Source organism: Gordionus sp. m RMFG-2023, chromosome 2, assembly GCF_954871325.1.
Source record: "Gordionus sp. m RMFG-2023 chromosome 2, tfGorSpeb1-WG-v2, whole genome shotgun sequence".
Taxonomy (NCBI): Eukaryota; Metazoa; Nematomorpha; class Gordioida; order Chordodea; family Parachordodidae; genus Gordionus; species Gordionus sp. m RMFG-2023.
In genome coordinates this window covers 5,214,098-5,233,188 of record NC_088776.1, presented here as the reverse complement: position 1 = coordinate 5,233,188, position 19,091 = coordinate 5,214,098, and the positions used below count along the sequence as shown (strand labels likewise).

The 19,091-nt window shown below is 25.3% G+C and overlaps 2 protein-coding genes across 4 annotated transcripts; one reads left to right on the top strand and one right to left on the bottom strand.

Annotated features, from left to right (window-relative positions):
* Window positions 1-680: 680 nt before the first annotated feature.
* LOC135923506 (uncharacterized) lies at window positions 681-14,577 on the bottom strand. Of its 3 annotated transcripts, XM_065458300.1 has the most exons (4): window positions 14,478-14,496; window positions 4,621-4,718; window positions 3,775-4,401; window positions 681-1,327 (listed from the first exon to the last, which is right to left on the bottom strand). In XM_065458300.1, the coding sequence occupies exons 2-4, from the start codon at window positions 4,703-4,705 to the stop codon at window positions 861-863; spliced, it is 1,179 nt and encodes a 392-aa protein (XP_065314372.1). In that variant the 5' UTR covers window positions 4,706-4,718; window positions 14,478-14,496; the 3' UTR covers window positions 681-860. The 3 variants fall into 3 exon arrangements, with proteins under 3 accessions (XP_065314372.1, XP_065314373.1, XP_065314374.1); XM_065458301.1 differs by lacking the exon at window positions 14,478-14,496 and having other exon boundaries at window positions 4,621-4,869; XM_065458302.1 differs by lacking the exon at window positions 4,621-4,718 and having other exon boundaries at window positions 685-1,327; window positions 14,478-14,577.
* On the top strand, window positions 6,290-7,008 carry LOC135924002 (G2/mitotic-specific cyclin-A-like). Its single transcript, XM_065459045.1, has 5 exons — window positions 6,290-6,421; window positions 6,510-6,668; window positions 6,731-6,847; window positions 6,891-6,944; window positions 7,003-7,008. The coding sequence occupies exons 1-5, from the start codon at window positions 6,290-6,292 to the stop codon at window positions 7,006-7,008; spliced, it is 468 nt and encodes a 155-aa protein (XP_065315117.1).
* Window positions 14,578-19,091: the final 4,514 nt, after the last annotated feature.

Sequence of the window (19,091 nt, the reverse complement as noted above, 5' to 3'; positions counted from 1 at the left end):
CTTTACCAATTTAAAGCAATACTTAAAGTTAATTTTTTTTTAATTCAAGGTTATCATGTAAGGTAAACGCTTGGTAAAGACCAAAGTTGGGCAGTACCGCGAATACTTATATATAAGATAGAAGATACTTTGTATCTTTTTTAACTTTAATACCTTCTACAATTCTTTACTGCATATCTTATATTGAAACTCCGTATTCCAAAATTTTTTCCATATTTTATTTGAACTGAAATAAAATATTTCTTAATACTCAGATGAAAATTCTTAATCACCCCCAAAGCTCAAACATATGAAATAGCTCAGAAAAACTCTTAAGATTTTTAAGAAAAATATCTGTGAATGAAATTCAGTTAAAAATAAACAAATTACAATCAGAATCACTTTTCTTTTTTTTTTTGTTTTCTATCTTTCTTTCTTTCTTTCTTTCTTTTCTTAACAGCTTAAAAAATTTGTAGATCAATTTTTTTTTGTATTCTCAAAAATAAATTTTTTTTAATTTATGAGGTTAAATTATAAATCTTTATTTTATTTGCAGCAAACCCATGAATAATTTGGTTTTTCATAATAAATTATTAATCATTTTACAAAAACAAAAAATAATTTTATTTTCCCACATAAAATTAAATTAAAAACATCTTATTATTTTTATATAATGATAATGTTATTGGAAAATCAAAATATGGTCAATTCATGATACATATTACATTACATTATAAAAATGTTTATCCTTAATAATAATGGGATATATATAAAACAAAAATATAATATTACATGAGCAATTATTTCATAATTTTTTTAACTAAAAACTTTTAAAGGATCCTCATCCATTTTTCATTTTAATGGCAGAAATCCGAAATTTGTTAATGATATTTGTACAAACGTAAGACTTCTCGACATTCTTTGTTAATGGCCAATTTTTGGGTCAAGGATAGACCCCGCACCCATTGATTTACGTGACTCTTGGGAGCCCTTCTGTAAGTGTTAAAACTTTCCTCCTTAAGATACTTTTCGGTATCTTTATTCGAATAGAAGTAGCGATTATTTTCGAAGCCCTCTAGCAAAACATCTTTTTTGATCCCCAAAAATGAGCCAAGTTTGAGCAAAGAGCTTGGGTGCCGGTTCACGAAATCCTCGTATTTGATTAAAGTCAAAATTTTGTCGTTGGAACGTTTTTCGTGAATCGCGTGATCGAATTTCATGGCGCGACACAATTTATTGGCCATCAATCGTAAGGGTTCTATGGTGTCCCAATGCAACTTTATCCGGCTGTAAATTATGGCTCTAGGATCCCTGACTAGATGTATAATTCCATATGATTTCCGGTTACCTATAAATAAAGTATAGTCAATATCTTTTTAAAAAAATTAAAAAAAGGTTGTAATGAATATTTTTAAAATTGGATAAATATACAAATTATGGGCTTAACATGTGACCAAGTGCGTAATCAATGGAGTAGGGGGGGGATTAAATTTGCCTGTTCTCGTAAATATTATTTTAAGCTGATAAAAATTTACACCCTAAATACATTCCACTCCCCCTCTACCTAAAAATGGTACACAATATATCACAATAACCTTGAATTCATAGTAACGCTATCGCGATATAACAGCTGATCGAGTCTTAAAAATAAGTATATGAGATCAATTATTTTTTTTATTAATATTAATTTTTAATAAAAGAAAAATGGATCACGTAAACAGATTTTTTTAAAAAAAACTGTCAGCTGAATTTAAGGTAAGGAAGAATTTGAAAGAAAAATTAATAAGCATTTATGACTTTTTAAAATACCGACACGACAATAATTCAAAAAGGAGCATTTTTTTTAAAATATAAAATAAACGAAAACCCAAAATTATTTTTTATAAAAATATAATACAGCCAAAAGGCCTATGGTAAAGTTCATAATGGCCTCCAATCATTTTATGGTAAAAGAAAACCCACCAAATAGTGCCCCCCCCCCACCATGGAAAAATACTTATCAAACAAAATAAGTTACTTAAATTTATAATAAAAAATACCGCCCGTAAATGTTTATCGCCCTTATAGGGCGCATAAATTCCGAGTTAGCGTTTTGTCGTTTTTAAATTTTTTTAAAAAAAGTAAAGCATCAGGGTGTTAGTTTGGAACAAAAAAAATATTCTAGCCTTAAAATCAAAAAAGTTTACGTTTTTATTTTAAAAATGGCTTCTAGAGTCAAACAGTTAATTTGACCTAGAACAAATGGTTTTATTGGACAAGATTTAGTGGAAACAATCGCAGAAAAATTATCGTCAATTGTTTATCGAGATAAAGCGCTAATCATTAGTTACAAGAGACCGTTAGAAAACAATAATTTAAGACGGACTACAAGAAACAAAGTTGTAAAGAAAGACTAGTATAATAGATAAATGTTGACTAGTAATGGTAAATCTTTTAAAAGCAAGCGTTAATCTGGTTCGTCAATCGCGTACAGAGATAAAGAGCTAATCATTTAACGGGGATTGAGAAGGCACAGAAGATAGGATTCAAGAATTTCAAACTGTTATTAAAAGAAATATACTTGTAAAGGCAAGGCAATAAAGCGGTAATCAGATACAAACTAAGAATACGAGACAAAGGTACGTCGTCGTTAAAACTTAGAAGACATTAAAGATTAAGAAAAATAGATTTGGTGGAGATACCAGATCAGTAAAGCAGAAATAGAAAGAAAATTGGTCGCTTGCAGAATGGTGAGTCTAACATAAGTGGAAGGGTGTTGTAATATTTAAGTGAAAACGAAAAATGTATATTATTCAAATTAGAAGAATTATTATATTATTTAACAGACTTTGTAAATGATTATTATAGAAAAAGATATATAATTGAGATTTTGTGAATATTATACCACTTTCTAATTTTTTGGGAAAGTATTTATTTTGTTTTATTTCTTTTAACCCCCTCTGTCTTTTAATTTTTATGTCTTATTATTTTTAATTATCCAATAAAGTGATAGTAAATTTATTTTATTTATATGTTTATATATATTCTAATTATTATTTTTCAGTTCTTTCTATAAGTACTATAGCATTCAAATAATAATAATAAAAAAATTTAAGAGAAGAGAAGATATTTTAATAGAGGTTAGTTAAAAAAACATCCCCATTTAAAATATCAAACATTTTATACTTTAATCAAATATAATTTATCAGAGTATATCGGAAACGTGACTAGGCCCATAACTGGACCTGGAGTGCGTAAAATCGGGTTGGGTTTAATAATAATAATAACAAAAAATATCTGTAAACCAGGACCAGGTCCGTCCTAAAAACATTACTTTTGCTTTACAAAACCCCGGATCATGTCAATTTTCTAAAAAAAATAAATTAAAAAATGAACATAAAATCGTTGGTAAATTTTATGAACGCTCAGTTAACAATCTTTTACTAATCACATATTTTTCAAAATTCCTGGTTTTAAGGTGTGAAAAATGTTTAAATTTGGGTCGGACTAATTAAGAATTTGGCCTCTACGGATGACTGGTATAAGAAATTAAAAAAAATTTAGAAGAGTTTTAATTGGAGGGAGAAACAGAGAACATAGTATAACAAATCTAAAAAAATTTAGAAGGGTTTTAATTGGAGGGAGAAACAGAAAATATACATTTTTCTTTTTGGTTCAAAATATAAATAAAATAGATTTTGATTGAATTAACGAAAACTCGTATTTTTACCAGATAAAATTTTAAATAAATTAATAGTCATATCAAACCTTTTTTCAATAATAGAAAAGAAAAAAATAAATAATTATTTTAAAAACCTTTTTCAAATTTTAAAGGATGATCATCATACACAGAGTTGAGCATTATTATGTAGTCCCTCAATCGACCCCGGACAAATTTTAGCACTTTAACAGGATTTCTTCGGCAAATTTCGGTAAAATTACCAGAGCTCATATGTCTCATTTTAATGCGGCAATCGTAAGATAATAAAGCGCGATTTTTGGATTCGTGAAAATATTTGTAACTATCATCCTTTCGATAAGAACAATTTAGATATTCGTTATATACTCGGCTCCTTGCCATTATATAAAGCTTAGGATCAACCATGTAATTAATCCAACCTAATTCATCAAGATTGGTAAAATTGCAAGTTTGTAGTGCTAAAAACACTTGGAGAGTAAATGGGGAGGTCCATTCGATCGTAGTAGTATTTAAATGTGAAGAAGGTGAGTCAAATCTGATAATGCTATTATCCAACAACCTGTTAGATCTGTCGTAAAAAAAATTGGTAGGTTCGTGCAAATATAAAGCATTTGTCATGAAGATATTCAGCGCATTGGCAACCAGGGAAGAACCACTTCTCATATAACTATAAACGACTATTGTTTGAACATTAACTTGACTTCTATCACCAGATTCGTTAGCCTCTGGTCTGAAAATTCCAACTTGATAATAAATAGTTATCAATTAAATCAATAAGATAGTTAAATTATAATTTGTTATTCGGGTTAGTAATAAAATTTAAATAAGTAGCATAATTTATCAATCTGATTAGTATAAAAAGTGGTATCGTTTCTATTAAACAATATTAATATATATAACATGCCATATCTTCATACATATCAAGAATGATTCATGCATAAACCAATTAAATTTACTTTAACTTTGATAAAATGCCAAATATATATTTATCCCAAAGAATATTATGGCAGCTATGAGAGCGGTTATGTAAATGTTATATCTATTCATATCAAATATTTACCTGAGAAACAAAATATTTAGAAATAATAAAATTAGTTATAAAATAAAATTCAATCATAATAAAATAAATAAGGGCGCGAGACCTTATATCCGTAGGTACCCAGCATCAGTTTTTAAAATGTCCGATAGAATTCTAAAAGGGCTTGCCAATGTTGATATAAATTTCATTTTAAAAAATAGATATATTTCTGATGCCTTTTTTTAATGGTGTATTTTTAAAATATAAACTAACAAATACATACATTTTATTTATTAATACTAAATATTTTTATTAAATTTTAATAATAATCATTTTAAGGTTGAATTAAGGAGATATCTTCACTGTGAAATATTCAATTTGTACATAAAAGTAATTGTCAAGGCATTGTTTCACATTGAAATTTTCGCCATGTTGTATAATCGGTTCTTCAAAAAATGAACAATGTTTATTTTATGAAAATTGTACAAATTAAAAAACTCATAAGTCGCGAGAAATGGTATATTCCTTAAGCGTAAACAGAAAATTTGAATCTACCCCTATCCTCCTTAAAAAAATAACAGTTATTAAAAAATTATAAGCCAACACAAAAAAATTCAAATTTAAACTCTTTCACGCCTCAAGATCTAGGCTAGGAATAACAAATAAATATCTATTGATGATGAAGAAAATTTTCTCCTTCGGAAATTTGACTGTTCTTATGAATATTATTTGAAGATAATTCAAATTTCCCCCTAAGTAGCTTCCACCCTAAAACATGTGTACGGTATACTACTATAAATAAATAAACAAGAAAATGAAAGGAAAATTAATAAATTTATAATTAAAAAAATATTTTTAAAAAAGAAAAAGTGAAAACCCCCTACAATAAATTAACCTTAATTAAATATATGGAGGAAACCCCCAACTATTAGTGCCCCCCCCCCCCCCCACTTAGCAAAACCTGGCTACGCTTATGTATTAAATGCTAAATTATTATGTAAAAATACAAATTTATATATGCATATATGATTCGAATGTAAACTCCATTATATTATTAGAAATGATTTTTATAAAATTATTTTATCATTAATTAATAAATTATATTATTTATAGAATGTTACTTGCAAAATTTTTATATATTCGAAATCACAAATATTTAATGCTCTTTAATATATAATTATTCTTTAAATATTATATAAAAATATTTATTTTGAAAAACAAAATAAATATTTAACACTTCAATTACAACATCAATCCATATGAAAATCAAAAAATATTTTTGCCACCGCGCGAAAATAATTATAAAATTATTAGGTTTTTTTTTCTTGGCGCTTTTTACCAAATTGAAAAAAAATAAATAAAATTTATATTTTTTAAAGAGATTATTTTTAATATAATATATAACACAGAAATGTATTTTTATATTTAAGATTTAAAAGATAATTTTTAAACAAAAGCTAGGTGGGAAAATTTGAAAAAAGAAAATTTAAATTTATGAGATATTTAGAAATGGATAAGCTTGAAAAGTATAAATTCTTACTAAAATATGTAAAATAGTCAGTTTTATATTATAAAATAGAGAAAATTGCTTCAAATTACGGCATTATATAGAGATGTCGAAAGCAAAAAATGCGGAAATACAGCAAGATTTGTACAACAATGCAACCAACAAATTGGATAACGAAATTTACAATCACCAAAAAAACGTACAATCGCTCAAAATAGATACAAGCCCTGTTTTCAAAGTAAGCCTCAATATACCCATTTTTTTAAAAAACATAAATAGTTATGAAAAAGTAATGACATTCATTTTTCTTAATTAATAAATATTAGAAAAGTAGTCAACACAATATCTTAAGAAGTTCAGAGGGTAAAGCCTGCAAATCATTGAAATTTTTACCTCAGGAAAAGAGTCATTTATTTTCTCCAATCAAATATCAAAAAGCTGATAATAATCCTATACCCAAACTAAATTGGGCAGATAATCATAATGTATTATTAAAAATCATTTGTTCTTAAATGAATTACTGATTTGTTTTTTTTATAACATTTAGTTATGGAAATTACTAAAAGAAAGTGAAAATAGATTAGAATCAAAGGCCAATTTGTTAAACAATCATCCAGATCTCAATAATCACATGTTACAAGTTTTATTTGATTGGCTGAGTGAAGTAATTTATAAAATAATAAATAAAAATTTTAAAACATATTAAGGTATGTGGGGTCATGAACCTGAAAAGAGTCACCTACCATTTAACTTTGCATTTAGTAAATACCTATATTTACAGAGAATTTAATATTAAAAGAAATATATTGCAACTCATAGGCATAACAAGCTTATTTATAGCTGCAAAAATTCAAGTTTCAAATCATAATACATTTTTTTTGTTATATATAACTGTTAAACAGGAAATTTATCCTCCAAGGCTTAAAATGTTAGCTTATTTTACGGACCATGCCTGTTTACAAGAAGATATCTTATTACAAGAATTATATTCCTTACAGGTAAAATGTATAATAAATAGTATATAAAAATTAATATAATTTTAAGGTGCTAAATTGGGAAATCAATATAATGACATGCATTGATTGGTTAGGCCTCTATTTCCAAATATTATCCCATAAAATATTTTTAAAACAACAGCCAAACAATGAGAAATTGTTTGAAAATATCAAATCATGTTCCACATACTCATACATTCAAATTGCTCAAGTAAATATTTTATAAAAATTGTATGATGTATTAATAAATAGAAATCTAAAATAAACATAATATAATTTTTTATTTTATTTTAAAAATAATTACCTTAAATACTTCAAAAACTACAAACCCACATAATCTACCCTAGAATATAGTGTAAAATGGTATTATTTTTTAAAAAATGTGTTGGCTTAAAAAAATATTATAATAGGAACCAGACAACTTAGCTAGCTAAAAATAGGAACTAAGTCTAGATTTTAGGTGGTTTTTTGAAAAAATTTTGCAATTCTTATGATTTAAACATTATATTTAAAAAAAATTAAATAGATTTATAAATAAAAATGCTGTAAAAAATAAAATATGAAACATTTAACGTAAGTTAAAAAGAGTTGAAAAATAAAATATGAAACATTTAACGTAAGTTAAAAAGAGTTGGAAAGAAGCCCTCTAAATCAATTTTTTTCAGCCCAAATTTTTTCAGTTAAGAAATATATTCGAAACACATTTTTATGAAGTTAAATGAATTAAAAATCACTAATTACATTCTCCTTATCACTAAATTAAATTCTAATTATAATTTTCTCATCTAAACCCTAGTAACTGAGACTTTGAACAGGTTTTAAAGCTCAATCTGGGCAAGGAATCAATAATCGCAAAATTACATTCCTGAATATGGAAAATGACTATTGTTGCCTTTGGTATAGATCAACACCTTCCCAATTTTTTTTAAATAAAATTAGGAAAAAATTTAGACAAAAATATACAATTTTAGATATTTGAATAATAAGATAATTTTAAAAATATTAAACTTTTAAAAAAAATTTTATTATTGTCTAGTGACTTTTTATCTAAGTTGCATTTGTCCATAACCTTTCTATTCAATTCTAGAATTTTGAACTATCTTCTAGTTTTTTTCTACAGTGTCTTTTTGCCTTAGTTGCTTCTTCCTAGAACCTTTCTATTCATATTTCAATTCTAGAATTTTGAACTACCTTCTAGTTTTTTTCTACAGTGTCTTTTTGCCTTAGTTGCTTTTTCCTAGAACCTTTCTGTCCTTAATTTGCCTTTAGAATGCAGAACTATCTATCTAGCTATTTTTAAAATAGTTGTGCTTCATTCTAATTATTTTTGAAAAGATTTATATCATTTTGTTCCAGTTTGGGAATTAATGTTTGTTCATTATCTTTTCATAAGCTATAGATTGTGAATTATATTTAATGACCCATACTAACATTATATATATATTTTAAAAAAAAAATTGAATAAATTTCTTAATTTTATTAAAAACTTGTAGAATAATTAAAATTAAGTATCAAAATAATCAAATATAAATCTGTACTATTTAATTTTTTAGATATTTAAAATTATACTAATCATTTAAAATTCATAAATATATTTTGAAAACCATTATTAACAAGTTAGAAAGTATTTATAAGTTTTTTGTTCTGTTTTTTTTTGAGATTTTATTATAAAAATTTGGATATGGTTCAGAGAATTCTTGGTTTCAGTTTAGTTTGGTTTAACTCCCTAATAAGTGCAAAATCTTCATGTTATCAGAGTAAAAGTTGTCATTGGAAGAAAAGTATATTGAAAATGTTTATAAATATCTTAAATTAGAGATTTTCAAAGTCCTGCTCATTTTGGTCCATAAAAATTTTTTTAAAATTTTCCCAGCCCATAAAAGCCAGGCCAGGCTTGTTATAAAATGTCTGAGTCAAAATTGTTAAAATTTTTTGATTTTCATATTTTTAATATGTATGTCTACTTTTTTCAGTGTTATTTAATGCTCCTTTCCTCAATATCTATCTATTTTTTTGTGTCTGCTATCTGTATTGTGTTTTAAGTCAATTTTTCAAAATGGCTAACTCAATAATTCATCCTTAAAAATATTACGTAAGCCTAAAGTTTTGTTCATAGAAGGAAAAAAGGTCTATACATATTAACGAAATCTCTAGGCTTAGGTAATATTTTTCTGACTAAAATATTGAGTTAGCCGTTTTTCAAAATCGGCTCAAAACGAGACATTTAATAAAACTAGTTTGGACCAATTTTTAGTACAAATCCAGATATTATTCACTTGAAAAGAGTTTTTCCTAATTTATTCTTCACAATTCGTTCAAAAAGGCCGTAATTTTTCTCAAATATGATATTGAGAGTATAGTAATAAAATGCTATAATGAATTTAGCAACTCGACAAAAAGAGTTACAATTTTAAAAGAATTGGTAGAATGGTGCGATTTAGAATGGTCAGAATTACTTCGCCATGTTCCAACACGCTGGCTTACATTAATCCCAGCAATGCAGATGCTTAAGTATTTTCAACCCCTTAAAGAATATTTTTTATCATTATCAGTAACCCCATGAATTTTGAAAATATTTTTTGAAGATGATTTTGCAGAGGCCTATTTAGGTGTTGTTCTTAATGTTGGCACCTTAGTTAATAACATAAATTTACAATTGCAATCTGAAGATGTATTAGCAATATATACACATGATCTTATCCTAAAATTAAAGAATTCATTAAATTTAAAAATTCAACAAGATTTTTATGGGAGCATTTCTAAAAATATTTTACAACAAAATAATGATGTAGAAAAGGCAATAAATTTCAATAATGAATCATTATAGATTATGTAGAAAAACATTATGATATAATAGATAATATAGGGAAATATCATAGCCCTATCACATTGGATAAATGTCCAGCATTTGAGCAATTACAAAAAAATTATTATTAATTATAAAATACCAGATATAGATATAGATATTCTCTTTGAGGAATATTCCCAATTTTATTCATATTATGAAGAAAAATTATCAAAAAACAATCCTATGAATGTCCAAGAAAAATAGATGGAATTCCTCTTTAATAAAAATTTACCCTTGTTAGAGAAAATATGCGATTTTATATTTTCTATTCCGCATTCAAATGCTTCATCCGAGATAATATTCAGTTTAATGAATACTGCTTGGAGAAAAGAACACAATCGATTACATTTATCAACATTGGATGCGGAACTTATGGTGAAACAAAATTTTAATTATTCATGTAAAGAGTTCTCAGCTTATCTCCACAGTGTTGATGGGAACTCTTTATTACCTCTTTTAAAATCATCTATAAAATATAATAATTAATATTATGCGATATTTATAACATGGAAAATTATACATTATAATAAGATTAGTAAATCAATAAAGAAGTTGAATTTTCATTGTCTTAAAATTTTTTTAAATATAATATATTAACATAGATTAGTATGTTATATCAACATCCCTGACAGAAGGCCCACAAATTGGGGGGTATGGGAAGCGAAGCCCCCCATTAAAAGAAAAACTCACGTTTTCAAGTGAATAATATCTGGATTTGTACTAAAAATTGGTCCAAACTAGTTTTATTAAATGTCTCGTTTTGAGCCGATTTTGAAAAAAGGCTAACTCAATATGTTGTAAAAATTTTTTAGAAATGCTCCCATAAAAATTTTGTTGAATTTTTAAATTTAATGAATTCTTTAATTTTAGGATAAGATCATGTATATATATTGCTAATACATCTTCAGATTGCAATTGTAAATTTATGTTATTAACTAAAGTGCCAACATTAAGAACAACAACACCTAAATAGGCCTCTGCAAAATCATCTTCAAAAAATATTTTCAAAATTGGTGGGGTTACTAATAATGATAAAAAATATTCTTTAAGGGGTTGAAAATACTTAAGCATCCGCATTGCTGGGATTAATGTAAGCCAGCATGTTGGAACATGGCAAAGTAATTCTGACCATTCTAAATCGCACCATTCTACCAATTCTTTTAAAATTGTAACTCTTTTTGTCGAGTTGCTAAATTCATTATAGCATTTTATTACTATACTCTCAATATCATATTTGAGAAAAATTACGGTCTTTTTGAACGAATTGTGAAGAATAAATTAGGGGTATGGCGGGCGAAGCCCCCCATTAAAAGAAAAACTCACGTTTTCAAGTGAATAATATCTGGATTTGTACTAAAAATTGGTCCAAACTTTTGAGCCGATTTGAAAAACGGCTAACTCAATATTTTAGTCGGAAAAATATTACCTAAGCCTAGAGATTTCGTTAATATGTATAGAGCTTTTTTCCTTCTATGAACAAAACCTTTAGGCTTGCGTAATATTTTTAAGGATGAATTATTGAGTTCGCCATTTTGAAAAATCGACTTAAAATCAGACAGGGCCCTGCAATTATCTGAGTTATCTTAAAAATTTGATTTCTTTATTTTAAATCTACAATTCAAAAATAAATCAGTTATATTAAATTACAAATACACAATACAGTTAGCAGGCACAAAAAAATAGATAGATATTGAGGAGCAAGGAGCATTAAATAATGCTGAAATATGAAGATTAAAAAATTTTAACAATTTTGGCTCAGACATTTTATAATAAGCCTGGCCTGGCTTTTATGGACTAAGAAAATTTTAAAAAATTTTTTATGGACCAAAATGAGCAGGACCTTGAAAATCTATAATTTAAGATATTTATAAACATTTTCAATATGCTATTCTTCCAATGACAACTTTTACCCTGATAACATATGAGGACTTTGCACTTACTAGTGAGTTAAACCAAACTAAACTGAAACCATGAATTCTCTGAACCATATCCAAATTGTTATAATAAAATCTCAAAAAAAACAGAACAAAAAAGTTATAAATACTTTCTAACTTGTTGATAATGGATTTCAAAATATATTTATGAATTTTAAATGATTAGCATAATTTAAGATATCTAAAAAATTAAATAGTACAGATTTATATTTGTTTATTTTGTTACTTAATTTTAATTATTCTACAAGTTTATAATAAAATTAAGATATTTATTCAAAAATTTTTTTTTAAAACCATTAAAAGAAAAACTCACGTTTTCAAGTGAATAATATCTGGCAACCCTGCCTATAGCCCATTATAATTTTTCTATGAGGAACAAAGACATATCCTATCCTATTTTTTAATTAGTTATTGTAAATGAATTTACATTACAATTGGGTTTTAAAAATATTTTATAAAAAAAACAATGTGGTTTGGTGTAATGTTAACAAGATTTCAAGTGTAATATCTAGAGTAGTGTTGTTCTCATTTTGAGCCGATTTTTAAAAAAGGCTAACTCAGTATTTTATCTAGAATAATGTTAGGCAAGCCAGATTTTGTTTGTAGAAGGAACAAAGGTTTGGACATCTATTACCGAAATCTCGATACTTAGGGCAATGTTCTTCTGGCTAAAATATTGAGTCATACAAATTTATATTTACTTTTCATTATGATTTTCATTTATATATGATTTCCACAATATCCATTTTGTAATTTATAAAATAAGATCCTTTTTAAAAACAAATTAACAATATTTTCCATTAACATTTTATTAAAATAATGAAATTTGAATATACCAAAAAATGTATTTTGATACAATTAACCAGTAAATTATTTTCTAGCTCCAATTAATTAGTTTTCTTTACAGTGAGCAATTATTATCTATAACCAATAATTGCTTACTGGAGGAAAAACCAATGCAACTAAATATAAAAAAAGAATATTGGCATTTTATCTTCATCCTTTAAATTTAAATATTTTGATTTATAAATTTAACTTAACTTGATTAGTAAATTATTACTGTAAAGATGTATAAAACAATTATATTTCATGTAAAATTATAAAAATAAGACAGAATTATAACATTTTTGAAAATAGCTCAAGAATTTTTAGGCTTAATAAAAAATTTTGCCTTTTGTAAGATGGGTAGAGCTGAATATTTTAACATCATGTGTGAATTTTTTAGTGAAAGAAAGAATGTGTGAGTCTGAAATAAAAAAGATCCAGATTTATCTCTAATTCATTCAAATGCATTTTTTGAAGGTATAAAAACCTGCTGCTCAACCTAATTCGATAGCTAACATTTATTACCATATTTTTTAAAATAGAAAATTTCAAATGATTTTAATTTATAACTAAGAATAATATACGATATAAAATATATTCTAAAAAAGCAAATATGAATATATTAAAAATTATATTTAAAAATATATATATATAAATTTTATATATAAAAAATGGACTTTATGGGCTAAATCATGAGATTGTTTCTTATGGAAACAATTTGCAAAATTATTAAAAATAAAGAAATTTTTAAAATACTAGGCTAAGCTTTATATAAAAATATTTATTAAGTAATTTTTTTTATAAACTTATATCTGGCTGATTTTTAATAAAATTTATTTGTACCTAATACTTAATTTAATAGTCATCAAAATTTAATTATCTGGGTTTATCAAAGTATCCAGCTCTAAAATTTTATATTTGCACTCAAAGTTTTTTTTATAATGTCTGAAAACAATTTTATTTAATAAGATTATAGATTTATGTACAGTGGATATCAAATCTTTATCGTATAAATATTCTCTCATTGCAGCAACTGCCATATCATTTTTTATACCAAATCACTTTATTAAAGATGTGACAGGTATAATAAAATTTACTAATTATGATTTAATTTTTTTTTTATTAAGGCTATGAATATGAAGATTTACAATTTTGTATGAAATGGTTATATGGTTATGTAGATGTAATAATTAAATCTAATCAATATGTATCAACAATAGCAACAATTGACTTTATTCCTGAATTAGAAAAACCACACATTCATATTCATACTATAAAACTTGATTTATTGGTAACTTATAATTATTATAAACTGTAGACTATGAATGTATAGCATCAGGCACAATTGATAAATTCCAAAAATACATCAGAAAGTAAATTCATTGAAGAAACTTTTTGTACTTCTGAAACTCCTCTTAAAAATATAGAAAATAGCATGTCCATAAATAATTTATTAACACCACCAATGAGCTCAAAAAAGATAAAATATGAAAAATAATATAATATATTGATTTACTAAATGCATTTATTTTTTAACACTAAACCTGTGATATTTCTAGTTTTATAAATTATTAGTTATTTATATTTATAAATTTTATATGACTAGTCTTTAGATAGTATCATAATAAATATATACGAATGTATACCATCAAATTTAAACGTATTGAAATTATTTTTATTAAAGGTGCTTACATTTTCTTACGTTTTCCTAAACTTGACAATATAACAGCTGTTTCTCAGTTTAAAGCGTTTAAAGAGATGGCGTTAAAACTAATCATATAGTTTGCTATTGCTAAAAAAAAACTATTATAAATTAATTTTATGTAAAAAATGGTCACATTTTATGTTTGTATATTATTTAATCATTATTTTATGACATCATCTGGTGTAGAAATGATAGCTATATATATTTAAAAGCTAGTCCATGGGCCAAGGTTGTATTAAATAGTTTTGTATAGTAAATAATAATTTTTCATTTGAACAAGTAGTTATAGGAAATGGTTAAATGCTTTAATATTAGTTCTTAGATTTCGACTCGAGTTGTAAAGTTAGTCGACTAACGACATTGAGTGGGGATCGAATGAACTCGACTAATTAATAACACTAATTGTGCCTATCAATATATATATTATAATTTATGCAATTTAATTGTAAAAGAATGTTTACTGAAATACGATTTTTATTGTTATCCTTGAAAAAAAATTGTTGGTGCAAATTTTATAGAAAAAAAATTTATTTGCGCTAAACTTCTAAATTAATGAAATTTAATTGTTATAAAAATTTATTCTTTTAATTTATTTATTTAAATTATATTTGTAAGACTTATGCCTGATTTTATACAACCAATCTTATTATTATGAGTTGTATTTAGATTTTATAGTGAAATATGTAATAATTTTAAATCTGAAATCAATCATTTGAACTGCAATTCTTGAAATACGTGTCATATAATGATTAATGATACGTGTTATATAATGATTAATTAACTTACATTTGGTTTTATTGGAATATCCTTCCATCCTTTTCTAAGCTTCTTCTACAGGTCTCAAGGAACGCGATAAGGTACATGCTTAATATATTAATCATTGAGCTCATTAGTTAAACCTTAATCCTAACTGGCGAAATTTATATATGGGTTACGCCAAAATATATTCTCTTATGAGTTATTAATATTTATATTTATCAATCACTTTTTTTAAATATTTCATTAGACTTGAATAGTGATTCTAATAAATTACATCTAAGGGGTTTCCCCAATTTCAAAATATTTTTTAATCTTATTATTTTACGATTCTTATAGAAATTTTTTTATCTTTTCTGTTTAATGATAAAATATTAGAAAGTTTGTCTAACTTTGGCAAGTATTAATTATGAAGTTCAAGTCAATATGTAATGCTTATTTACAGTACATGTAGGTTAATGTTTCAACATATATTAATTTTGTTCCCTTTATAAGAATTAAAACTATAAAATATGAATTCGAAAAGGAGGAAAATAATGAATCATGCCTGTTAGTATCTACAATGATGTAAGAATATAAATATTTATATAGCATACTCATTATAAAACCTCCTATCTAACATTTTTGAAACTTTATTGGAGAGAATAAATTTAAATATTATGTTAAATTAAACATAAATTATAATAGTTATTGGTGTTAATATGAATATTTATTAAACATTTATAAATATAGACACCATGCGTTTATAATATATTAAAAAAATTACTAAAGTTTATGGTTGCAAGGAAAACGGTTTTACAATCGATATGACGATGTAATAATTAGTTAATTTTATATTTAGGAACTGTTACATTATATCAAATCTAGCTCCTGCAGAAATAAAAAATGCTTAGCGGATCCGGTAGCTCTATCATTCGTTGATATAATAGATTGGTGATCTAGAGACTCGAAACGTCTTCCAAACCTCTCCACAATATCCAAAGGTTAATTATCCTAACAAACTACGTCCATAGTTTGCAAGCGTATTTTTTCTAGGGTCGAAGCCATTATTACTAAGAAAAGTAACTAAATGTCAACGACAACGTTGAAACAATGCCTATGTGGGTATTAATGGGATGTTAACGTTTAAATTTACGAGAAGAATATTTTATACAATTTGTTTTCCCATTATTTGTTACTCAATTTGTATATATATTTGTATTTTTTATTTAAAAAAATAATAAGGGTATTGATAATGTGGTTTATATATCTTGAGTTTACAAATTTTTACTTATAAAATATAAAAAGCCTACTTACGAAGAATAAATAATTTTAAAGGATTCTTTTTTAAATTAAAAATAGTTATTATTTCCAAAAAAGGGGGAGGGGTCAAAATATAAAATTTTTAATTCCTTAGTTCTCTTGAGGTCTAAATGTTTTTTAAAATTTTGTCTGTTATAATATTCATAAGCACGAATATTATGCTTTTGGATAAGTCATCCCTATAATTACCAAAAATAAAATATCAATTATAATTTATAATGATGCATTAGTACTGAAAAGTAATTTAGGATTTAGCAAAGCCCATTAACACTCTTAAATAATCGTAATTTTAATAATATATAACAAAACTACAAATCTAAACATAAATTTATTTATTCATATTCTAAACCTAAATTTATTGCTCTTATTCTGGACATAAATTTATTGACCCTTATTCTAAACATAAATTTAGATTTTTATTCCCTACAAAAATTTATTGATTATTTATTGTTTCTATTATAAATAAATTACATACAAATACTCTTTTGCATCTTCATTCTATATGTTACAAGGTCTAATTTTTAAAATATATACAAATTAAAAAAATATCCCTGAGTGGTTAGTGAGTTGATTTACTATCTAAATCTTTCACTGAATCTTGTTTTAATTTTTATAATAAATAAGGGAAAATGATGAAACATACTTGATTCTCTAAGATTCATTTTGTTTGCTAACAACTTATTTAAATAATTTTAATAGCCATCACTTTTTTGTTATCGAAACAATGATACAGTTAAATATATCATTGTATCGAAATTAATTAGGCTATTTTAATTGCTCCTCTCTTTTGATTAAAATAAACTAGGACAAAATTCGAAAGTGATAATCAAGTTTTCACTTTTTGTAGAACAAAGGCTTTTTTTTTATATTGGTTGTTTAAAAAAAAGAACACATAATCCCGCCAGGTTTTCGATGTTACAATTGGCTAAAAATGATTAGCACATAGAATCGATAAAAAAACCTATAAACAGTAGTGTTGAGCATGTTTATTTTTTAACTTTGGCTTTTACATAAAATTTGATTTTGTTAAAAATCTTTTTTAAAAATTAATCCCTTACCAATGACATATATGAAACCAAGACTGACAATTCGTTCATTATAAGTGTACAACAATGCAAATCAGCTGGAGACGCCATCTTGATTACACTAATCATTATTAAAATTTTAGAGAGCCTAATTTATTCCTATGTCTGATGCAAACTTTATTAAAGAATTACCGGATCATCGAGATAATAAGGAAGCAAGTTATCAATTTAATAGTAGTTTTTAACATGAGAATAATTACTATATGATATGTGTTACCAAAATGGCGGGTCCAGCTGATATTCTTTTAACTACGCTTAAATGTGCATTTTAATGAATGAATCGTCAGTCTACGTATTATATATGTCATTGGCCCTTACATTAATAAATAGTGATTACTCAGATTATTGTTTGAAGCGAATGATATGCGTCTTTTTAATTCAAGTCCACAACCACATTGGTTCACCCAGGGATGCCAATTAAATTGACTTGTGTCACCTACTGTGTGCCTTTTATTTTAGGTTCTCTACTCTTCAGTTTACCACAGATAAAGCTAGTCAACATAATCAAAATCCTAGGCTAGCCCGCACACCAAATCTTATGACTGCCCTTGTCCCCTCCACGTCTCTTACTCTCAATGTCTTAGGACTTCGAACATAAAAATATGTAGCTGTCTGTACCAATATGGGATTGATATTTATATTGCTGAGGCTAGTGGGAGAGACTGAATATCTATGGAATTAATAATAAATAAATAAATATATAATTATTAATAATTTCTAATACTAATTCACTACTTTTAATCTTTATTCAACTTCTATCAAATCCAAAATAATAATCAAAATATCGTCTGTAAATTCTTATATTAAATTAATAATCAAAATATCATCGGTGTATTATAATTATTTTTCTTGGCTATTTATATATTTTTTGCTAGCCATTAAAAATCCTTTTTCATAAAAATTCAAAATTATAAATTTGCATGGCGAATAAAAATTAATAATAATAATGCTAACTAAAATTATAATTTAATATACGAAATATAAATTTGCATGGCGAACAAAATTAATCGTAATAATAATAATTAAAATTATAATCTAATATTTGAAATATAAATTTGAATAGAGAACCAAATTAATACTAATAATGATGTTAACTAAACTTCTAATATTCAAAACCTAAAAGATTAAATACAAACTATAACACCTCCACTCTCCAACATCATTGTAACATTTTGAAGAATTTAGAATAAGAATTGGAAGATTATAATCGTTGTCAAATAAGAAAGGTTAGAATTAAAATGATATTAAATCAGACTAATATCCTCGATTATATATATTTTTCTATAATATTCGTCAAATCAGAAAAGTTAGGACTAAATTGATACTAAATCTTTATTAAATAATAAGTTAAAAATATAATCAAACTAAATTAATTAAAAAAAAATTAAAATAATAAAAAATTAAAATTAAGTTCGTAAAATCATGATCAATCACTATATAAATATCCTCGAATATATA